Source organism: Siniperca chuatsi, linkage group LG5, assembly GCF_020085105.1.
Source record: "Siniperca chuatsi isolate FFG_IHB_CAS linkage group LG5, ASM2008510v1, whole genome shotgun sequence".
NCBI lineage: Eukaryota > Metazoa > Chordata > Actinopteri > Centrarchiformes > Sinipercidae > Siniperca > Siniperca chuatsi.
This window is the reverse complement of record NC_058046.1, coordinates 21,193,799-21,216,272: the sequence shown is the minus strand read 5'-3', so window position 1 is coordinate 21,216,272 and position 22,474 is coordinate 21,193,799. Positions and strand designations below refer to the sequence as shown.

The 22,474-nt window shown below is 39.8% G+C and overlaps 1 protein-coding gene across 6 annotated transcripts in view; it reads right to left on the bottom strand.

Moving 5' to 3' along the window:
• The window catches only part of ccser1 (coiled-coil serine-rich protein 1), a 120,140-nt gene that overhangs the window by 55,646 nt on the left and 42,020 nt on the right, over positions 1–22,474 (bottom strand). For all 6 annotated transcript variants that reach the window (XM_044196399.1, XM_044196398.1, XM_044196401.1 and 3 more), the window contains exons 8-9: positions 19,654–19,731; positions 7,331–7,408 (exon numbers count right to left, since the gene is read on the bottom strand). In XM_044196399.1, the coding sequence (XP_044052334.1) occupies positions 7,331–7,408; positions 19,654–19,731 (156 nt within the window). The remainder of the gene's footprint in view (positions 1–7,330; positions 7,409–19,653; positions 19,732–22,474) is intronic.

The window sequence follows — 22,474 nt, the reverse complement described above, 5'->3', positions numbered from 1 at the left end:
AACAAAAACTCAGTTGGAGTTGTCTTAATAGCCTACAGTCTTTTTGTTGTCTTGGCCGTTCCGGCAAAATCAAACATGTTTGATATTAGTTAGTAGATATTGGGGAGTTTTAAGTCTTGGCTCATGCAATGCAAGTGAAACAGAATGATTTACAATCCTGCAGTATCAACAGCCAGTGAAATGAACTGGCTGACTGATCAATTAAAAACTAATGGGCATACGCACCAAAGTGAACTAATAATTCTCTAGTATCTTGTTAGAAACCGCTTTTGTGAAACTGTTGTTTATACTGAGTAGAGAGATTCAGAAAGCTTGCAAGCCACTTGGAGCCAGAGTTCTTGTCTGATGGAAATGTTTAATCATCAAATTTTTCTAAAGAACGCGTCTATAGATGTGCACACCGCTCCCTGCTTGTGTACCTGTATCACGACCCAAACATTTCCTGATCATATCACATAAATCCATAATGGCCTTTTTGTTGAATCTCTATTTTCTGATAGCCTATTCATTTGTTGAGTCCAAGAAAGCATTTTTTGTTTTGTAGTGTCAGAGAGAGAGCGAGAGAGAGAGAGAGAGAGAGAGAGAGAGAGAGAGAGAGAGAGAGAGATGGATGCTCACGAGACCAGACCAGAGCCCTCCATATAAAAAAATAAAAATTAAAAATAAAAATAATAATAATTGTGTCAGCACCACTGAACCAGTCTCTGAACTTACAACAGCAGGGAGAGTGTGTATTTTCGGAGCAATGGGCATTCAGAGCAATGGGCGTTAGTTTTCGGGATAACGGGTTTTCGGTTGAAATTATTCCGAAACTATTGGTGTTTCGGAATAATGGGCTGTCGGAATAATGTGTAGTCCCCATCTTTTTCTCCCCTCCGGCTGCCTCTCCTGGAAATCCAAGAGGTCATAAAACTGGGCTGAATTGCAGGAGAACTTTTCTACAGCCAAATATTGGAGCAGGGACCCTCCTCAAAGTGCACCAGTAGAGAAGAATTCATAAAAAGTGACGGCTAGTGCTGGCCAGCCTGCAAGAAAGGTCCTTCTAGGAGATAATTAATAGGTTTCCTCTGGCAGATTTACAGACGGAGGTGTTGAGAGAAAAGTGTTGGCCCTCTCTTTCAAAACACAGCACTTTTACCTTGACCAGGAACCTGCCGACTCTCGTGTTACCTCTATGTGATTATTTTGAAATGGAAGGTTGCAAGTCCTCTGAATGAGTAGAACACAGCACTATTTCCACCGGGAGCAATTTATGACGATGTCACTAATCATTCTGACGTGCTCGCCCTACACTGCTCATGGGTAGGGGAACAGAACGGGTTGAAAGTTGCAATGGCTATGAAATATTAAGACAATCATTAACCTTGATTAAAATGAATCACCCAAATTAGGACTAGGTGTAAGGATGGGTTAATGGTAAGGAGAATGAAAGAAAGTTCATTTATGATATAGCTCTAAACCAAATATATACTGTCCTGATCAAATCCAGCAGAAGTGAGCTGACAGACTGAGTTAAAAATCAGTTTTCATTAGTCATGCCCATGCCTTCATGAAAAGCAAGGGAGGCTTTCTGCAGCTAAATGTTGCAGTTGGAGCACGGTCCTTCAACAAAATGCACCAGCAGGGAGAGTAGAAAACTCATAAAAAGTGACAGCTAGTGATGGCCAGCCAGCTAGCAGGTCCTTCTAGGAGATAATTAATAGTTTTTCACTGGCAGATTTACAGACGGAGGCAGAGCGAGGAAAGCGTTGGCTATGAGCTGCCCTTTCCTTCAAAATACTGCACTCTAACTTAGCTGCAGCAGGCAAGGTATCCCTTGCTCACACAGACACATATACACCCTCACAAATGTTCACAAGCACAACATGGCCCCACAAATGCACAACTTCATACATTTGAAGCAATGACACAGTGACCTTTGTTCCAAAGGCATATGATACAGATCAAAATAAGGTTAGTCTGTGGCTGCAGCAAAGATACAGGCTAGGCAATTTATCAATGTACACACACAAAGAGATACAGTGGTGTGAAAAAGTGTCTGCCCCCTTCAGGGGTGGCCCAACCAGTTATTAGGTTTAGGGGGCAATCACTTTTTCACACAGGGCCATGTAGGTTTGGATTTTGTTTTCCCTTAATAATAACAACCTTCATTTAAAAACTGAATTTTGTGTTTACTTGTGTTATATTTGACTAATATTTAAATTTGTTTGATGATCTGAAACATTTAAGTGTGACAAACATGCAAAAAAATAAGAAATCAGGAAGGGGGCAAACACTTTTTTCACACCACTGTATATGCTTGTAAAAACACACAAGCAGTATATGTCTGGAAATGAAATCCAGCTGGTGGCAGAAGCCAGAACAACCCTGTCAAAGAGAAGTGCCAAACAAATGGCAAACACACGCAAACACACACACATTCAAGGCTGATCAGCACCTGTGTGTGTTTGCGCATGCACAAGCAATTCCATGGCCTAAAGATTGATTGATGGATGCATGTGCGATGTGGAGGGAAAAAAAATATTTCATTGGCTTCACCATGTCACCATATGGGAGAAAGACAGAGAAAAGAAAGAAAAGAAGAGGTGAAAAGAATCAAAGTGAGGAACACAGAGTAAACAGAAGAGGGTGAAACTGTATCCAGACTTGGAGACTTAAAGGATAAGTCAAGTGATATTCTATATTTTTATTATTATCAAAAAATCCTATAAAAAGACCAAAAACCAACAATGATTTGATTCTACTAAGTATTGCTTGTGTATATGAATCCTGACACAGTATAGCTTATTCCTGTCTCATAGACCTCCATTTTTGTCCAAAAACACATCAATGAGCCAGTGTTACACTGGCTGACATGTTCCTTCATTACTATGAACACTGTAGTTTAGTTTGATTAAATCCCAGATCAACTTATTGACAATGAAATGTATAGAATATCGCCAGCCTTATCCCTCAAGTTGGCTACTTCAAGTTCAAATGTTAAGTTAAAAGGTATTTGAGGAAAATTAGCAGCATCCAGTAATTTTTGCTGTGCATATGCTTAACTTGATTTCTGTGCGGCACAATTACTGACACCACCCACGTCTAATCTACAACCGTAAGGCTGCCAGGATTGTAAATGCATCTAACCCATCCCTTTGAAACAAGGTCTTACCTTCCATCCCAAAGAAATCAGGTGAAGCAGATGGAAATTTCCCAGTATGTGTAAAACCCCAATTAAAAGTAGACTAAAGGTAAGGTACACTGTACAGTGAATTAAAATTTTGATTTAAAGTTTATACAGATTAAATAAAAAATTAGAAATAGTCCAGATGTAAACAATCCAACAACAGTCTACAGGCTACTACTTTTTGTTTATATGTTACTACACTGTAGATACACTAAGTGGCCACTTTATTATTATTAATTATTGAGGTTGTAGTTTGCAGTGGTGTTGAACTGGACTACATTATATTCAAATTGCACTGGTGTGCCTAATAAAGTGGCCACTGAGTGTAGATTTCCATTTATACTTATCTCATTGATAGTCATGTTAATTCACTTTCCGGTTTCCCATCTCAGAGACAAGCGGAGAGAGATTAAGAGAGACCAAGTGCTTGAAAGAGACAGTCAGTGAATGTGTGTGCCCACCCGGGGGTTATTTTTGACAGTACTTAGATCAGACCGATAAAGAAATATTAATATAACACTGCTAAAGTGCCATTTGTGTATTTATTCAGTCGTTTGGTGCACAAGCCCAAGAACATATCAAGGTTCCTGACACTCAGGTGAAATTTATTCTGGTGAATAACCACTATAATCTTTTGAAATCTTTATCACAGCTAAAAATATAAAATGTAGCAGCCTCCAGACAAATCAATCAACCTGAGCCAGTGAAGAATACCATGGTGAGTTAATTTCTAAAGTGTTTTATTTAATGACTCCCATTTCCTTGTGAAATAAAATTCATTATAGATTATTATAGGCTGCGGCATGTATTTACTAAATATAGAACTACAATAAATGATTCACTGCAATTAAAAAGGTGTTTTAGTGTGTACAGTATGTTATTGTGCCTTTAGACATGAATTTCAGAGAGGGAAATTATTGTTAAATTAACTGTTAAACAATGTCAATAGACTTAATACAAATCATTTCTGGAGTGGGTATTGTGCAAGAGAAAACTTCCAAGTCTGAATAGTGTGTAACTCCAGACACTGGGGAAACTGGAACCTTCTGTTTCTTCTGTGGCCATTTAGTCCGTAGGTATGTCTGAGGTCTGAATACAAATGTGCTCTATCTTGGTTTTAACGCCACATTACGTGCCCACAGCACCCACACAGAAAGAGGAGAGAGGCGGATAGGTGCTGCTGACAGGAAGGGAGAGAGAGTTATCTCAGTCAAAAAGGGAAGAGGAAGAAAGATGAGATGTGAGTGCCAGGAAGTGATCAAACAAACAGATGCCAAATGAGACTCAAGTCAGTGGGTTGGACTGGCATCTCTCACAACAGTGTCATTATACTGGCACATTATCCTGCTAAGGTCTGGCATAATGTCTGCATTACATTGCTTTGATAGAACAGGTGACAAATTACAGACATGTAGAAGACAAACGATGAAAAATGTTGCCGCATGGAGCATTTTTGCAGATGATCCAACAATCGAGCTTCCAAAAGGATGGGAAAAAACACAATATTTTGCATTTAAACCCTATTTTTCATTAGTTTAATTTGGTTATTCCATTTATCCAGACATGGAAATGACTCCATGCTCCCCAGCTTTGTCTACAGGGGCATTTGTGAAAACATTACACTTCCCTCTTGGCTGGACTGTAGTCGCAATAATTCTGCTATTACATTAAGCTGGCGGGAACAAGCAGTTTACATTAACAAAGATGGAAAAGATGGGCTTTCTGGTGGCACGCCATGTGATATTGATGGTGTGACTTCGAGCCAACCATAAAACCATTTTCACATTTATTTCCTCTCTCTTTCTTTCTTTCCTGTCACTCTGCCCTCTGCTGTATGTAATCTCATACAGCTGAACATCATAAGAGGAAAGAAAACTGACAAAGCTGTTTTACTAATTCATTAACGAAAGTAAAACTTTCCAGTACTTTGAAAGGTTTTTTTAACCTTTCTAAAAAAAAAGGAAGGTTTTTTTTTCCTTTTAAAAAGGGAATGAAAAAAATGTGCTTCAAAGGCAATTAGTCTTTAATTTATATCCGTAAAACAAATAATTTAAAAACATTCAATCTATTTTAATTATTCATTTCAAATTTTAGAGAAACAGAGACCAAGAGAAAGAAACTGTGACAGAGATAAAATTAGATGAGCAAACCCTCCATTTCTCAATGTCTGAGACTATGAGCTGCTTCTCTTAGAAAGACTTTTTGCTTTACAGGATTCGTTTATATTTCCCATAACTGCACATCCTGTATACATATCACTGAATGATCATCATCAGAACAGTCAATCTTCTGGCTGGTAATGCATAATCTAGTACCATTTTTTTATGTTAGGAAGTCAAAATGGAGCGGTCATTTTTTTAGTATGAAAAATCATTTGATAAATCTGGTTTAGTAAATGCTCTGTATTTATTTACAGAACTATGACCTACAAAACTACTGACAATAAAATTTTGACATATTTTCCAGCCTTAGTAGTACTACAAAATGAAAACATAATTTTATTGTCATCTCATGAAAGATGCTGAACACTCTGTTGGGCCTTGCCATGTGTGGAGAACAAAGAACAGAGGCCTTTGTGAAAGCCTGAACTCATAGACATGCCGCTAAATCTCCACCAGCCGATAATTCACACTTTGACGCGAAATCTCAGTTGAATCCAAACCCTGGATTTCTACTGGACAAGCCGCCAAAGGGGGCGCAGGAAATCCTGGCACTCCAGCCAGGATGTCATCACCTCCATAAAAGCAGAGCGCACAAATCGCTTGCTGTCTTTCCATTGTAACTTTGGTTGCTTTAACTCCCTAGGTCAAGTCTTATCTCGCAGGACGAGCAACTGACTGTTTTGTGTTTGCTGAACACACTTTTGGATCCTGACTGTTATCTTCAAAATAACAATCCTGTACCTGCAGAAGGAAGATTCTCTTCACGGTGAGGGAAGGATAACCACTGAGCCCCGCTCTCTCCTCACCAAAAGTCGACTGCTGCTTCCCTCTGCTGCCACCCGAAGGAACAGTTTCGCCGTTGAACCCGCCAACAGTGCGGACCTGTTTCTGCTGTGTGTTTTCGTGCTTAGCACTTTCCATTGTGTATCGGTGCCACGCTGTTGGACTGTTTAACTGTTTAACTGTTTTAGTTTTGTAGCCACTGTGGAAGCTAATAACTGCTTTATCAGTCCAGTAACACAGCTGCTGAATGAAAGTTCGTTGCCGGCTTCCTGTGTGATAAAGATCCCTTGTGCCTTACTCTGTGTGCTTTTCTTTCTCTTTCCTCTCCACTAACCCACACTCCTTTACAAGTACATATACACACCTACACACATATCTCAAACGACCCAGATAGCGTGGTAGCATAACTAGCTACGCTCTACGCCGTCTCGAGGACAAATAGAGCATGTCTTCCATTTTGGCTTTGAGTTTTGCAGGTCTGCCCATCATTTCGGATCTGTGCGCGACAACGACTGATGTGGTCATCTCCGGCATCTTCCTCACTCCCCCCCTCTCTATTGTCTCTCTCACACACACACACACACACACGCACACACACACACCTTACATGCTTTCTGATTGTTGTATGCTTATTGTGTTTAGAAAAGAATTGATCAGTGCTAAGGTTAAATAAACTCTACTGTAACATTAAAGAGCAGTTGCCTGTGGTTATTTTGTGTATGTGTTGTAATAACAACTGGTTGTGATGGTCAGTGCTCGGATTTGCCCTTCACTGTCACATTATTAATGTAAGGTAGTACCTTAAATATCAGCATTTTGAGTGGACCGCCACCTTTTCATGTTTGGTTATCGGTGCCCCGTAATTATTAATCCATTTGAATAATTTTGATAATATTAATAATTTTATTCATATTCATAAATATTTTTGCTAATAACCAAACCAAACCTGAATCCCAACAACTTCATCAGAGAGAGGATAATATTTTGACTGTCCAGTGATTACTGTATAAACCTACTATAACTAAAAGTCATTTTGAAACTCAAAACACCACCCCAGTAAAAAGTGGATTTGGTGGTTTAAAAAGAATCAAAAAGAGTCTGTAAAAATGTACACATGGTGCAAAGAGGAAGTCAGACATCAAGAAAAATGTTGATAATGTTTTGTATTGCATTCACATTTGAACACAAACCTGCCTATTATTATCTGAGATCTTACCAGTTCACTCTGGAGTCTGAGAATCAGTTCATCTTTCTCTCTCAATTGTTGCAGCAAGGCCTCCTCTCTGCCAGGATCCTAAACACAAGCAACAAAACACCATATTACACATTACTCAGGACACTGCAGACAGCAAGTGATTTATCCAAGGCACCATATTCCCGCAAAAGCAATACAGAGAGCCTAAGACGATGACAACATACAAATGTGTTTGTGTGTGTGTGTGTGTGTGTGTGTGTACGTGTAATAAAGTTGTCATGTGGTGCATGCTGCAGGACTGTGATCTCCTCTTCTCTCTGCGTCTCTGTGACAAACTTGGTGTGTCCTATGGTGGCACCCCAGAGTACACAGCACTTTATTATGACCTTGTGTTGTCAGGGGACATTACCGTGGGGAAGATGGAGAGGAGCAACAGAGACTGAAGACAGAAGAGGGAGGAGAATCATAATACTAATAAAAATAACTCTTATGTCATCTTTCAAAAGAACAGTTACAAAGTGCTTCACAGCAAACAAAAAAAGAGATGATTATTCTAAAAATGACTTACATTAAAATGTGTTTGATGTTTATGATGTATTCATGTTTATGACTATTATTGTGCAGTGATCATTATTTGAGTTGTTTGTCTCATTTATCCACTGCACAAATTAAGTTCCTCAAGTAAAATCATTTAACATGACGTGTTTAAAAGTTACTAAAGTACCAACCTGATTTTCACTGTCAGGGTTACCTAAAGCCCAGTCATCTTTAGACTCTGCTGGACTGTCAAACAGCCAAGAGGAGTTGCCAGAGGATCTCAGGCTACACACTGGCTCATAGGGAGCTCGAAAATCAGAAATGTAGCTGTGCTCCAGATGTAGCAGTTTTCATTAAAATATTCAACTTAATTCTAAAATGGACAAGTAGCTAAAATGTGGACAGAGAGTGACACAGTGAGAAGGAGAGAAGAAAAGAGGGAAAAAAACGAGGAAAGAAATAAGAGAGCGAGAGAGAGGGAGCGATAAGATGGAGAGAGCGAAATGACAGACAGACAGACGGTCATTACCTATTCAAGGACATAAAAGCAGGAGAGAAAAAGAGGGGCAAGATAACAGGAGGAAAATGAGGGGAGAACATGAGGAAAGGGGGACAGTGATAGAGAGAAGGAGAGGACAGAGAGGGCCTGAGGCTGAGCATGATGGTCTGAGACCGTGGGGAGCCATCTAACTAAAGGACAGACAGAGAGTCAGAGGGAGACCACAGGGAACCATATAGCTACAACACCGTCCTTTAAATGACCTCTGTGATGCAAACACAGACAGCAAGCCTGACACTTTCCCTCAAGTAACATTAATAATCAGAAATGTAAGAATGTACAAGTGTGTTATATCATGATTGTTATGATGAAGATAAATAGCTAGAAGTAAAAAAAAAAAAAAATCATTAAAAAAAGAATAAAATATTTTTTATGCTGGCTACATGATAAAGACACTTGGTGAGTGTGGATTGACAATGATTCAAGTTCGTACAACATGTCGTACAGGTGGCCAGTCACGCTTCTGATCCCCTCCAATTTGACACTGGAAAGGTGTGGGGGGAGGGGGTTTCTACTGCTGTTCGACCATCGGACAAGCACTTCGGTTGGAGTGTGAAAGTGAAAGTGTGAAAGTGTGGTCTCATCCTAACTTGACAGCTAAAGAGGTGGTGGCCATGTTTCACAGGCCAATATACTCAAGATCTGCAAGTGTCTTAAAAAAGTTTGGATGGGTTTTGTTTTCTGGCTTCCTCATTTTACAGTTCTAATTAATGTTGTCTGTGTGGGGGCTTTACGTAGGCACAAGATAATGGTCAAGGAGGACACAGCTAAAAGCGTCGCTAAGTGCTTCCATGGTGATAAAACCTATAAAAGAATACCTTTTGCACTAGGAAATAGAAAAACAATAAACAAAAACAAAACCCAGTGGTACTGAATCAGAATGGACTCTGTTTACCTGGCTTTACAGGGAGATACTGGTATTTATAGATAATAAGGACATTTTCTTTCCTACTGCCAGAACACACACATACACACACACACACACACACAAATTACCAACATGAGCTTTGGATGGAACTGAAAAACCACTAACATGCTGTGACAATTACTACATTAGTCAGCCTCTAAAATTAATCTCACCCGAATAGGACTGAAGGCTGTTCTAAATGAGCTGTCTGGCTACAACCACACAGTGTGTTTGCTTCTGTGCCTTGTGTGTGTGTGTGTATGACACTTCATGTATATTAGTAGTTGAGTTTTGAATGGGTAGAACCTGCTTATGACTAAATCCATGTAGACTTTATTGACTTGTGTGGTTTGTTCATGGGTCAGACAAGACCTTAAGAGTATAAACAGAAAGAAAGAGAAGGAGATGGGTATAAGCTGTGAGAGAAATACAGAAGGATAAGAAAAGAGAGAGAGAGATAATGTACTTAACTTTGTACGTAACTTTGTTGTCTCTTGGCTCAAATACCCATTGCTTAGCAGCCCTACCATGGACTACCCTACAAAAATCATTTAAAAAGAGGAAAACATTGACAAACCTAAAACTAAAGTGAAAAACTGACTGTATTCTGCTTGCTGAAAGAAGCACAATATGCATTAAGTCACACATCAGGTGGCATTCCAACCATATTTTCAAGGCTGAATTGAATGGAAACGGCAGTGGAAGAAAAGTGGGGCATGCGAATTTATTTCTAATGTGATTGGAATGGCCTCAGAGGGGATAAATCTGATCAAAATCATTGGAGTGCATCCACTTTATGTGATTTTGTATAGAGGTTGAGGCCACTCTGAATTACATTGCCCTTGTTAGAAGAAATTATTCAATCTGTTAACTTTTTTGAGAAAAACCATTTGAGAAAATGTGAGAGTTGTTATTTATTATTTCAACACCCCTAAAATTTGTTTAACAAATTCCCAATTTCATTAAATTAGGGAGAGGGGTGCATTCTCCTTGTTATCTTTATACCAGTTTACCCAACCTCTATCCACGACTTTGTACTTCTTAAACCACAAGTGCTTGTGACTTGAAGAGCCCAGAAGTGATGTAAAATGTATGTATGTATTATCACCTTGACCATACATTCCTGGAGTGTCACTAAATTTAAAACTACCAATATACCCTATTTGGCCATGACAGCGCCTCCTCAACTTCACTTCTAACAGGATGGCATACAAAAGTGTTTGGATATGTTTAAGAAGCAATAATTATATAAAACTGACAAACATAAAACAAAAACAAAAGATAAAACAATAAAGGCTGATCAAAATTTTGAGCTGCTATTTAAAGGTCTCAGCAGTATCCATGGATCTTAAGCCCAGATAGGCAGTTCCAGTGTTATGGGCAGCTGTTTTAAATGCTCAGTCACGTTTAGTTTTTAATGTAACCTGACTAACAGCCAAGAATTATTGGTCAGAAGAACCAAAAGGAAACCCATTCTACTAGTGGTACAGAGACCAAGTAAATCACGCATGTACTGTAGGTAGAGACCATGCAGAGCTCTATATGTGATAACAAGAATCACAAGAATGCAAATTACTTTAGATAGGAGTTTTGACCATGTTATGAGTATATAATATGGTCACAGATGAAAAATTACAAACTGAAAAATGCCAGCATGCAAATCAAGTAGTATTTAGAACTGCTTTTTATCTGAAAATTGGGTCTGAAAAGGGTAATTTTCCAAACGCTCTGATTTATGACCATTAGCACATTTCCTGTTGGTACAAAATGCAAACGCACTTTACTTCTGTGTATACTAACTGCCAAAATAGTGCACCGTCAGCATTAAGTACAAAGTGGTGTATTTTATATCTTGTATGGAATTGGAGCACAAAAACTAAGTATAAAAAGTGCCACAATTTAGGCTGCTCAAGCTAAATGAACACTGGATAAAAGCGGTACAAGTCGAAATTTAATACAGGGTCCAAAATAACCGATGGCCCCGGGGGCCAGTAAAAGTTTAAAAAGGGCAAGTTGATTGGCCAATCAGAGTCATACATGGTCTTTACCGCCCTAGCGTCATTCATCCATTATACATACTGTAACTTCATATGGCCAGAAGACTTGGTATATAAGACGAATATCCACAGACTTGACTTTAACTGCATGCACTCAACACTGTATTGAAGACACACATATTCCGTGTTACATGCACTCCGTGTTAACCACATGTGGGAGACGCTTGCCTTCAGTCCTTTCTGGCAGAAAGCCAACCGGATGAAGCACACCTTGTGTTACTGTTACTGCTGCTTGGACAACCTACAGTTAAGTACCTAACCCTTTTTTTTTTCATGTCAAAGACACATGCACATACCTGTGCGCACTGATCCAGCATTAAGTTGCCTACCTCTGGTATGAAATATTTGTCCAGGTCTGTCTGTCTTTATTTCTGTCTGCTTGCTGTCTGTGTTTATTTACTGTATGTCTACCTCACTGACTATAATTATGACTTTAATAGCATACTATTTATGCACACTGACAGAAGAGGGCAAGAGAAGCAGCTTATGTGTAAAAAAAAAAAGAAAGAGAGGAGGTGATGAAAAATGTGTCATTTGCACATACAGACGGTATCATGCCTTCAAGAATGTACAATAAAAAACTGTGACCTTTGTCACCTGTCTTTATGAATTAATTTAGCTGTCAGCAGAATCTAAAGACCAGGTCACCATTATCTCCCAAATATGCTATGATTAAGCAGCTTTGAAAATAAAGATTTCTGTGCATCTGGACACATACTATTCATGACAAGCTGTGATGCTGTAATCCTCCTATATATACCGAAGGACATGTTGTGTCTGGTGAACAGCGGCAGTCATGTGATGCTATAGATATTCTAACTGTCCCAAGCACCTCAAAAAGGCAGTAAAGCTGACACCTCGCACAAAAAACAGTTAGCCTGTCAAACCAGTTCGGTAATATTTACGCTGTTTGAAACAGAAGGCAGATGTCACCTGCCTAGACGTCCTAAAATGTAGGAATAGCCACTAAGCAGCTTTATGTGTGGAATAATTACTGGGACATATTAAATATAGCAAAAGAGGTTATAAAAAACTAGGCTAATTAAATACAGTGAAATACTGTACTTCTACTGTATTTCATTTTGCAGAGACTGGAACCCACAGACACATCAGTGATGATGTAAAAAAAAAATGAAATATTAGAGGACCAGAAGCTAGTTGCACAGCTTTAACTATGGCTTAGATCTAACAAATAGTCAGACTTCAGATTTAATTCTTGAGTATTTTAAGTAGGATTATTTGTCTGTGTCAATTAATTAAGACTCTTTTAGAAACTAAAAAGCACAGCTGACCAAGCCTTCTAAGCTGCTCAGCTTCACTCAAACCAGCAGAAAACATATGCCAGCTGGAATAATTTAAATTGTTATAAGGATGTTTTACTGTGAATATTCAAAGCTGAGTGTTGTGGTAGCAAAAACAACATATATCTTTTTTCCTAAGGTGTTGCTCCAGTCTCTTAAATCTCTCTGTTGTCATTGCTCACTCTACAACCCAAATTATGAGTTATGTTGTCAGGTGTCATGGATTGTTATTTCAGAAAAACATCTGTTTAGTGTTGAGATAGCCCAGGGTATGCTAGTTAACTTTTGGTCTTACAAACTTATTGCTAATGTTGGGCCTCGCCTAGCCTCACCATGTGTGAGAGACAAAAGACAGGCCTACCTGAAAGGCCAAAGCCTTCAATAAGAGGCTTGACTGAGAAACATAGAACAGACAATAGGAAGGCGCCAAGCCGACACAACCGTTAATTCACACCTGAACGTGAAGTTGAGACGAGATCTCGTTTGAACCCAACGCAAGATCTCAGTTGAATCTAAACAATGGACTCCTATTGGATGAGATGCGCAAGACAGCGCATGAAATCTCTGCGCACAGCTATGAGGACACCATCTCTAAAAAGCCTGGCGCTCCACACTGCCTGTTGCCATTTCCACTGTAACCCATTTACTAAAGGAGGCGCATCACATCTCTCTCCACGATAACTGCCGTTACCACAAGAAGACGCTTTTCACGTGAGCTTTAATTTCCCTAGGAAGACTCTTAACTCGCTAGACAAGAAACAGACTGTTTTGTGTTTGCGGAACACCTTTTGGATCCTGATCGTTTACTTCCCATAACAATCCCGTACCTGCAGAAGGAAGAGATACGGACTGACTGTTCCTTCACAGAGAGCAAGATCGCCGCTGAGCCCTTCTCTCTACCGTCATCAACCGCTGTTTTCCTTTGCTGCGCTGAAAGGAACAGTTTCGCCATTGGACCCACCTTCGTCAGCATCAACTCCAAACAAACTGTGGCATCAATCGCTAACCGAGAGCGATTTCAAGTAAGAGGACTGTATCTGGGCAGAGACGGATTTTGTTTGTGACATTGTTGTGAATTGTGCTTTGCTTTTTGGAAAAGCGATGGACTGCTGCGTTTGAATTGCTGTGTGTTTTTCTTTGTGTTACACACGTTCCATTTTGTATCTGTACCACGCTGTTGGGCCGTTATAATTGTGTTAACTTTAGCCACTGTGGGAGCTAATAACTGTAATTTTATCCAGTAACATGGCCGTATGAAAGTCTACTGGCGGACTACTGTGTGATAAAGGGACAGCTATTACGCTTTGCCACGGCATTTGAGATTCCTTGTGCCTTACTCTGTGTGCTTTCCTCTCTCTTCTCTCTCTCCACTAACCCACACACCTTTACATGTACATGCTTACACACATCTCAAACAGCCCAGATAATGTGCAGCTTATTTTGAGGACATATAGAGCTTGTCTGCCCTCCATTTGGCTTTGTGCGTGACGACCACCCACATGGCCGCAACCTTCCTTTCACCCCCCCCCTCTGTTGTCCCACACACACACCTTATATGCTTGCTCATTGTTGTATGCTTATTGTGTTTAGATTAGACGATAGTGGTTGTTGGTCGAAGTTATTGATTGTTAATCAGTGCTAAGGTTAAATAAATGCTATTGTATCTTTTAAAGAGCAGCTCCCTGTGGTTATTGTGTGTACATGTTGTGATAATAGTTGGTTGCGACGGTCAGTGCTCGGATCTCACCCTTCACTGTTCCCTCGTTTAATGTAAGATAGTGCCTTAAATATGCCTTAAATATCAACATTTTTAGGTGGACAGCCACCTTTGAGACTTTGAGTTTTTCACTTTTGGTTATTGGTCCCTGAACCCAGGGTGGTGCCCTGTAATTATTAATCTATATTGATAATAATAATTAATAATTGATAATATTCATAATTGTATTAATATTTCTAAATATCTTTGATATTTCTACTAATAACCAAACCTGCCCTACCTGAATCCGAACATTAAGTAGCATTTGACAAGTCTAAGAAAAAAACTAATGCAGTAGATCAGTCTAACATGTCTTGCCCCAGACTGAACTGACTTTCTAAGATGTTGGCGTAATAAATAATTTGAGATGTAAAAGGCCTCTTCAAATTTCACTATTAAGGGTTTTGATTTTATCTCAAGAACTCACATCACAAAAACACTGATATGGAGGAACAAAGACTTAACAGAAAATACAGAATTCAGGACAGAAAATCCTGAGAACTCTTTTGATCACCTCTCCCTCTCTTTCATACATTAGCACACTTCAGTTTGTGACAGTGTGTGTGAGAAACTGGCCATCCTAGCTGTTAGTGTGAGGCTCAGACAACAGACAGAAACAGTGCAATGAGAGTGCCAAAAAAGAGACCAAGATGGAGAGAGAGAGAGAGAGAGAGAGACAGATGAGACTGGCAGTCTTTTTTGTGCTCCTGCGTTTTCTAAAATGACATTTTGTAGGCCTACATGTATATATATGCATGAGGACGTGTGTGTTTATGATTGCCTGTCTGCATGAGTTTGTTTTGTGTATAGTGTGTGTGCCCATGAAACGTGTATCTTTACATGTTTTCCTGCACACATGTATCTTATTAACCCTCTCATACTGTGTGGAGAACGGTCTATAATTATAAATTTGCAGTCATTATAATTATACATTATTAATTTCTAATTATGCAGCATCTGACACAATGATAAATGTTTCACTATAAAAAGAAGTTCCTCATGTCTGCTGAAACAAAGGTGAATGTATACAAGTGTCAATTAATAAGGTACGAAAGTTGCTGTCCTAGACTTTTTTTAAACACACTGCTGCTCTGAATACACCTCTGGCAACAACTGTGTGGGATTTTTACTTCAGTCTTCTAAAATACAGTCGAACACTTTAACTGGGACAAAATCTGGTAAAAATCATGTCATATGCATTGGGTCTAAATTAAACTAGGGCGCACTGTGACACTGCAGCCTCTCAGGTGGCTACCGTTGATTATTTTTATACCCGCAGTCGTTTTCTGGAGTGCCAGGACAAATTCTCTTCTTCTCGCCCCTCCCTCAAACCCTTTTTTCTTCTTTCCCTCCCTTCTCTCTTTCTCTACTGCCCTCCTCCTCCAACTCTTCCCTCGTTTTTCCTCTCTCACCTCTATCTCTTGCACTCCTGTATTCCTTTTCTCCTCTTTTACTGAGTTATCTAACTTTATGTCATCTAACTGAATGCATTCCTTTTGTAAGCACCTCAACTATAGCTTCCACATTTTCCCCTAAAGCCTTTCTCCCTCATCCCCTCGCTCCTCAATCTATCTTATTCTCAAGTAGAACAATATCCTATTCTCAGCATTGCAACTATTTCCTTATATTCAGCTTCTCCTCATGCAATATAGGGCATATTGCATGATTCCATCTTTATGTTGTTTCTTTTCCGTGCATCCAGCTCTGTCAAAAGGTTAGCCTTTGCCTCCCACCTTCTTACTCATTCTCTCTCTCTCTCTCTCTCTCTCTCTCTCTCTCTCTCTCTCTCTCTCTCTCTCTCTCTATATATATATATATATATATATATGTATATGTACACACACGCACACACACACTTCTCTTATTCCTCTACATGTTTCCATCTCCTGCCTATCCTCAATTCCTCCAACTCTTGCTGCTTTCTCCCTGCTCTCTATATCAATCTCCATGACGCTGCCACTCCCTCAGTCTCTCTCCTTTTGAGAAACCACAGTGCAACAGTGCACTCCTGGTTAGATGAGGAGAGGTTGAGGATATTTAGGATGAATTCTCCATCACTAATTGGAAAAATTTGTATTCTTACAATTGACAATCAGAATAGAAGCCTACAGTTTTGCTTTCAATCACTGTTTATGAGCAACAACTTTGTCCAGATTTTCAGCCAGCTGATGCTTGTATAATAATCTGGTGCATAGCTTTCCTAATATTTAACAATGAAGTAAAAAAAAAAAATAAATTCACATTTTCTTCCAGCCCAAGCAAGTTTCAATGAATATCTTGTAATATGTGGAAACATTTTGTCAATCTATATGTACTTCATAGATGTCCATTAATTCAATATTCAAACCATTCAGGATACGACCAAAAGCTCCAAATATAGCAAAGTAAGTGAACCTTGCTTTAAGAATATCTTTATTACAGATGCTGTGTGTGTTCTCAAAGTCAAGAATGAACCTCTATGCTCTGTAAGCTATCCACAGACAGAGAAATGTCAACTTTTAGATCCATGTATGACTGTGTTACGACCCCTCCCTTTCTGCCTGCACTGAACTAATTTGTCTTCTTTTTCAGAAGCCTGCAGTCAGGGAGGGTTGTTACCCTGATTTGGTGGCACCTGTTTAGGCCTCCACCAAGGCTATAAATGCCGCCCGCCCCCTCTCTCTGTCACTCTCTCTCTCTGTTTTTGTTTGGTTTGACATTTTGCTGCCTTCAACACTAACATACATCCTCATCCATACATTTAACCCACTACTGATACAATTACTCTCCACATCACATGTTCATCTTTTGTAAATAGTTATGTTTGCTTATTTCTAATAAAACACATAATTGGCTCTTTAACTTGGCTTGTGTCCCCTCCTTGTCACATGCACTGAGTCGGTTTGTGACAACTGGATTATTGCATATTTTTGTTTAGTTATTTAATTATTGACTGGTTACAGTCTATATATTTGTGGTTTGGACTGTTTAATCAGACATTTGCCCTAATTTGTTCCTAACCTCTCTCAATCCCATTTTTCCAGTTGTCCACCTTCCCTGTCCATCTGTGCATTCCTTCATGAGAGAGTTTGAGCCAGAGCTGCTATCTTCATGCTGTGTCCCACCCTACATTTTAAATTTTTTCCTTATCATCCAGCTGCCACTGATACTCCATGTAGGTCAATAAGGAGGGCACGCAGTCACACAAACACCCACCCTCTTTATCACGCAAACATAAATAAATGCACACAAACTAAGACACAGCGACAAATTGTACCAACAAAAAATAGTGTATGTAGCCCTATTAGTACAGCAGTACACTCAAACAGCCATGCTTAATATTTGTTGGCACTGTGCCAGATAATGAGGCCTTAGTTTGTGGTTGTGTTTTACTGGACTATATTTTAAGGGGCTTTTACTATTCTGTACATCCATGTATGTGAAGGAAGGGAAGGGCAAAATATTAGACTCAACTTTCAATACAATGCAGTTCAATAAATCACCACCATAGGATTTAGAAAAGTACCACAGAGTTGAGGAGTCTCGCCCCAACTGCTCCTCTCTACTCTAACAATCTACCAAGAACTCTGCAGCAACCCAACTAAATCCCAGAGAAAGCTTGACAAAGGCGCTCTCTTAGTAAACTTAAACTCTGCTTGCAGATATGCACGCACGCACGCACTTGAGTGCACGCACGCACGCGCACACACGCACGCGCGCGCACACACACGCACACACACACACACACACACACACACACACACACACACACACACACACACACACACTTCTTCTTGCAAAGATGAATAAATCTGATCTAGATTGCAAAGCTCTGATGGACTAGGTTGACAGAGGGGGTCTGGGGCCTGTCAAGGCAAGCAAAGCACTTTGGCCCTCTCTCATTCAATTTATCCTCTCCCACTTTTTATCACTCTTTTTGCTACTCTCTTCTTTATATTTCCCTCTCCTTGTCCCTCCCTGCCTTACTCCTTTGCTCTCTTGCTTCCTATTTGATCTCTTTATGATTCATTAGCTGGTGTGGAAAAATGGCTGTTAATTTTTTTGATAAGGTTAAAACTGAAGGATATACGGATCAAAGGAAGATTTTTGATCACTGACAGACTGCTGTCTCTTAATTGAACAAGCTGGCTCAGTGTAGTTGAGGGTTGTGTGAGTAAATGATGCCCAGTGTACAGTTTGATGTGTAGCTACCTAAAAGAAAAACAACAGAGCTCAAAATACTATGTGTATAAAACTGTATTTTGTTGTAACATTTTAAGCTGGGCAGACACTGTGCGTTTATATTTATATTTTACACTGTGTGAACTCACCCTACACATCTGAATCTGTGCTTCTTCACAGCCAGAACCTGCGACTTTTATGCTCACACTGTACAGATAGATCGACCGGCCACAATGTGGCTTCTCACACTGATCGTGAACACGGAACACCCGGTTGGTTTTGTCCATTGACAATTCCAATAAAGATTTGATATAAAACAATACAACTGAATCCTCAGCAATGTTGACAAAAAGAGAGAAAAGCTGTGTTCTTTTGTGCAATTCCACTATGAATGGAAAGTAAGGAGAAAAAAGACAAAAATGGAGCTGCAGATGGCTAGAAGATGGAGACAATATGGTGTCTGTTCCGCAGCGTAGTTCAGTTTTATATCACAGAAGTCTCAAGACTACAGTTTTAGCCAAAACATGTAAAATACTACTGCAATAACATTAAAACAAGCTCATTAAAGTTCATAACAGATCTTTTGACAGCAGCCATGTGAGCAATCAGACCGTGGAACTGCTCAAACTGCAAACAGATGACCAAAATTTCAGACCTGCCAGAAATCCATTCAATCGTCCGAGAGCCAGATCATTGATCGTTCAATTAATCAGGTGTCGTGACCCCTCAAACTGCTTGTCAAACAACAACCAAACTGGCAGACATTTGGCACGGTTCTAAAATTAATCGGCGGCGACCAATTCGGGGCTGAAAGCGGGTTTAGTCTGTACAGTGTCTGCTCAGCATTAATAGTTGATTTAAACATTCTCTTACTATACTTAAGAGACACTAAGGTAAAGTGTGGGTGTTACACTCAGACTTGTTGACAGTTGGAAATGATATTCGGTCGAAAGTTGGCCCAAGCCACTCACCAAACACTCACTAAACACCCTCTTCAAACACAAATACACCAATTCACTATTGTGCGTATGTATAAAGCAACATAAAATGGTCTGCTTTAGGTTACCTTAAATGGAAGGGACTTTTCACTGCACGGGCTAATGGGTAGAGACTGGAGGCTGCTGGCAGGACTTGTCTCTGTGCTCTGCAAAAGACAAAAACATAAATATAAAAATAACATCAAGATGAGGTTTGTGATATACATTGTGTTGTAGAAGTACAGGTACAAGTGGAGTGTACAAGCGCTGCTGATAAACTAGTGATTTTTACAGGATCAGTAAACAGAGTTAAGGCATCTGCAAGTATTTTAGCTTTTAATTTTTGTCACTTCATTGTGTTGTTAAGCAATATTGCCAAACACATTACACACAGAAGTCTGGCTACTCGTTCAATAAGAAAATAGAGGGAGGTGTAATAGACTAGTTCTATCAAGATAGGTGTTCATTTAAGCTGCAGCATCCTAAACCCTAATGTAGTAGTCATTTTCTACAGAATATCTGCATGGCAATATTACATCAAGTCTCTTAATCTAGCTTTGAATCACCTTTGTTCACAAAAATGTAGGATAATTGGTTTCAGAGAACTTGGCTGTATAAATCCAACTCCGTGTTGTAACATTTTTTTTTCACCTGGTCTCTTACATAATCTCTGTGATCAGAGAGATTTTGGCTCTGTTCCTTGACACAGGTGTCTAGTGGGCAGAGAGCAGGGGCAGCTAGATGGGGTTCCACACACACACACACACACACACACACACACACACACACACACACAGCACAGCACAGCACAGCACAGCACAGCTGCATACATTCATGTGACAAAGGCTGCACATGCAGACACACATGAGGACGCACACAAACACACTCCTTTAAAAGAGAAGACACTGATCTGAATGTCACCTGTGGGGGCTTATGACAGGACAGATGGGAAAGCGGGAGAGGATAAAGTCTCCAGCCAGGACTAATGATATTAATGTAATAATGCATGGTAAGGACATGACAGCACACCCAAAGAGGATATGACAAAATACATGACAAAGATGCGGCAAAGAACAGGGAAAGGTAACGTGAATTATCAGGTAACTACATGTTCCACGCACTTGGTTTTCTGATCTATTTCTTGCCATCTGCTGCCCTCTTGCAGATTTATAGGCAAGCCAACCCCTCTGTTGTTTGAGAGAGATGACCATACTTACAAGACCCCCTAAAAAGATACTTTTTAGGCTTAAATCTTGATTGTTTGTGCATATTTTTGGCCAACTTTCAGGATTTGAAGGTAGCACTGAGAAACATCAGAGCCGAAATCTTTGCACAGCATAAACTTGATGGTTTATTGGTTTGGCTGACCTTTTAAAGAAGCATACCTCCCTATCAGAATTATAGGTGTGCTATGGCGTCAGGCCCTCAATGTGTCATCGGTGATCAATGGCTTTCCCCATGTAGAGAGACAGGCGCACACTCACTGACACCCATACACTCTCTGTCTCCATCTCTTTTCGCTCTAACACATACACATTCTCTTTAAGGTCACCCCTGTCCCACAGGCCTTAACACACAACTGTCCCCACAATTAGATGTGGTTCAGTAAAAAGCCTTTCAGATTTAAGAATGGGAAAAGCTGCCTGGGAGCTCTGGATTTAATGACTTGCACTACCCAGAAGCTAAATGTCTAAAGATGATGAATGGCCTAAGAAAGGAAAGCAGGTTTTGTAGTTTGATACACCCCTTTAATCACATTCACACATCAGTTAAATTCAGAAATCAAAACCTTCAAATAACCCAAAGTGCATTCATGCCCACTCTCTCTCACTGACGTTTGGCAGCACCATTAACAACATACTGTCATGCAATTTAGTGAATTCTTTGGCAAACACAGGTTGAGTGCTTTGAATTTGAAATTCCAACTCTGCTTGGGTATTGTTAAGTTTTTGTCTTTGTTTTTTAACTCTGGGCTTCAGGAGTTCTTGTGTTAAACTAAAACTGTAAAGGAATGGTTCTTTGTTTCACACCTCCTCCCTACACGGACACAGAATTTAGTTGTAGGAGTTCACTTTTACTGATAGGGTAGCATATTAGCCAGCTACTGTATGTCACAAGTCTGCTTCTTTCCAGCTGTTGTAACGACGGTTGCAGACATGAACGCCACTGCCTGAAATGTAATGAACAACAGCATTTTCAACTACATTTGATCATATTCAAAGCTATACTTGTAACAACACTAAGCTGCTGAAAAGATTTGGTGGAGGCAGCAAGAATAAGCTGCTGCCACAAGTCAAGCAGATGCCTGGGGGTAAGAGTCACTGGGACGGACAGAGGGGCTGCAGAGGCACAAGCTAACAGGGCTTGGCGGTGCATAATCATGCTCACAAAGACTGTGAGTATGTGCTGTAACAAATGGGGCCATCACAGTAATGCTAGAATCCATGGCTGACATTGACAAATGGGGATCATTGTGTTAGGCAACATTAATGCACACATGGACAGTGGCATTTTAGAAAATCTTCCTCTGTGCAACCAACAGGATAAACTGCTGAAAGAGAAATAAATCAAGGATGGCTAGAGTCTCTCCAGCTGCCTTAAATTTACTAATATGACAAATGTGATGCACAATAAACACAGGAAATTATAAGGTTTGATGTATTATCTGGCCTGTTGGTCATGCATGTTGATATGCAATGATATGCATTCTTCTATGCAGCAGTATTGGAGGGCATTTTTAAGCCTTTATTACAGACAGTAGAGAAAGATGATAGAAAATGAGAGAGATGCGACAAAGTTGAAGTTGAACTGAGGACGTTGTGGTTTGTGGTTTGGATGTTAACCCCTTAACTGGCCCTTGTCATAACCTATTGACAGCAACTGAGAAACTAGCATGTTATGTTACTGTTT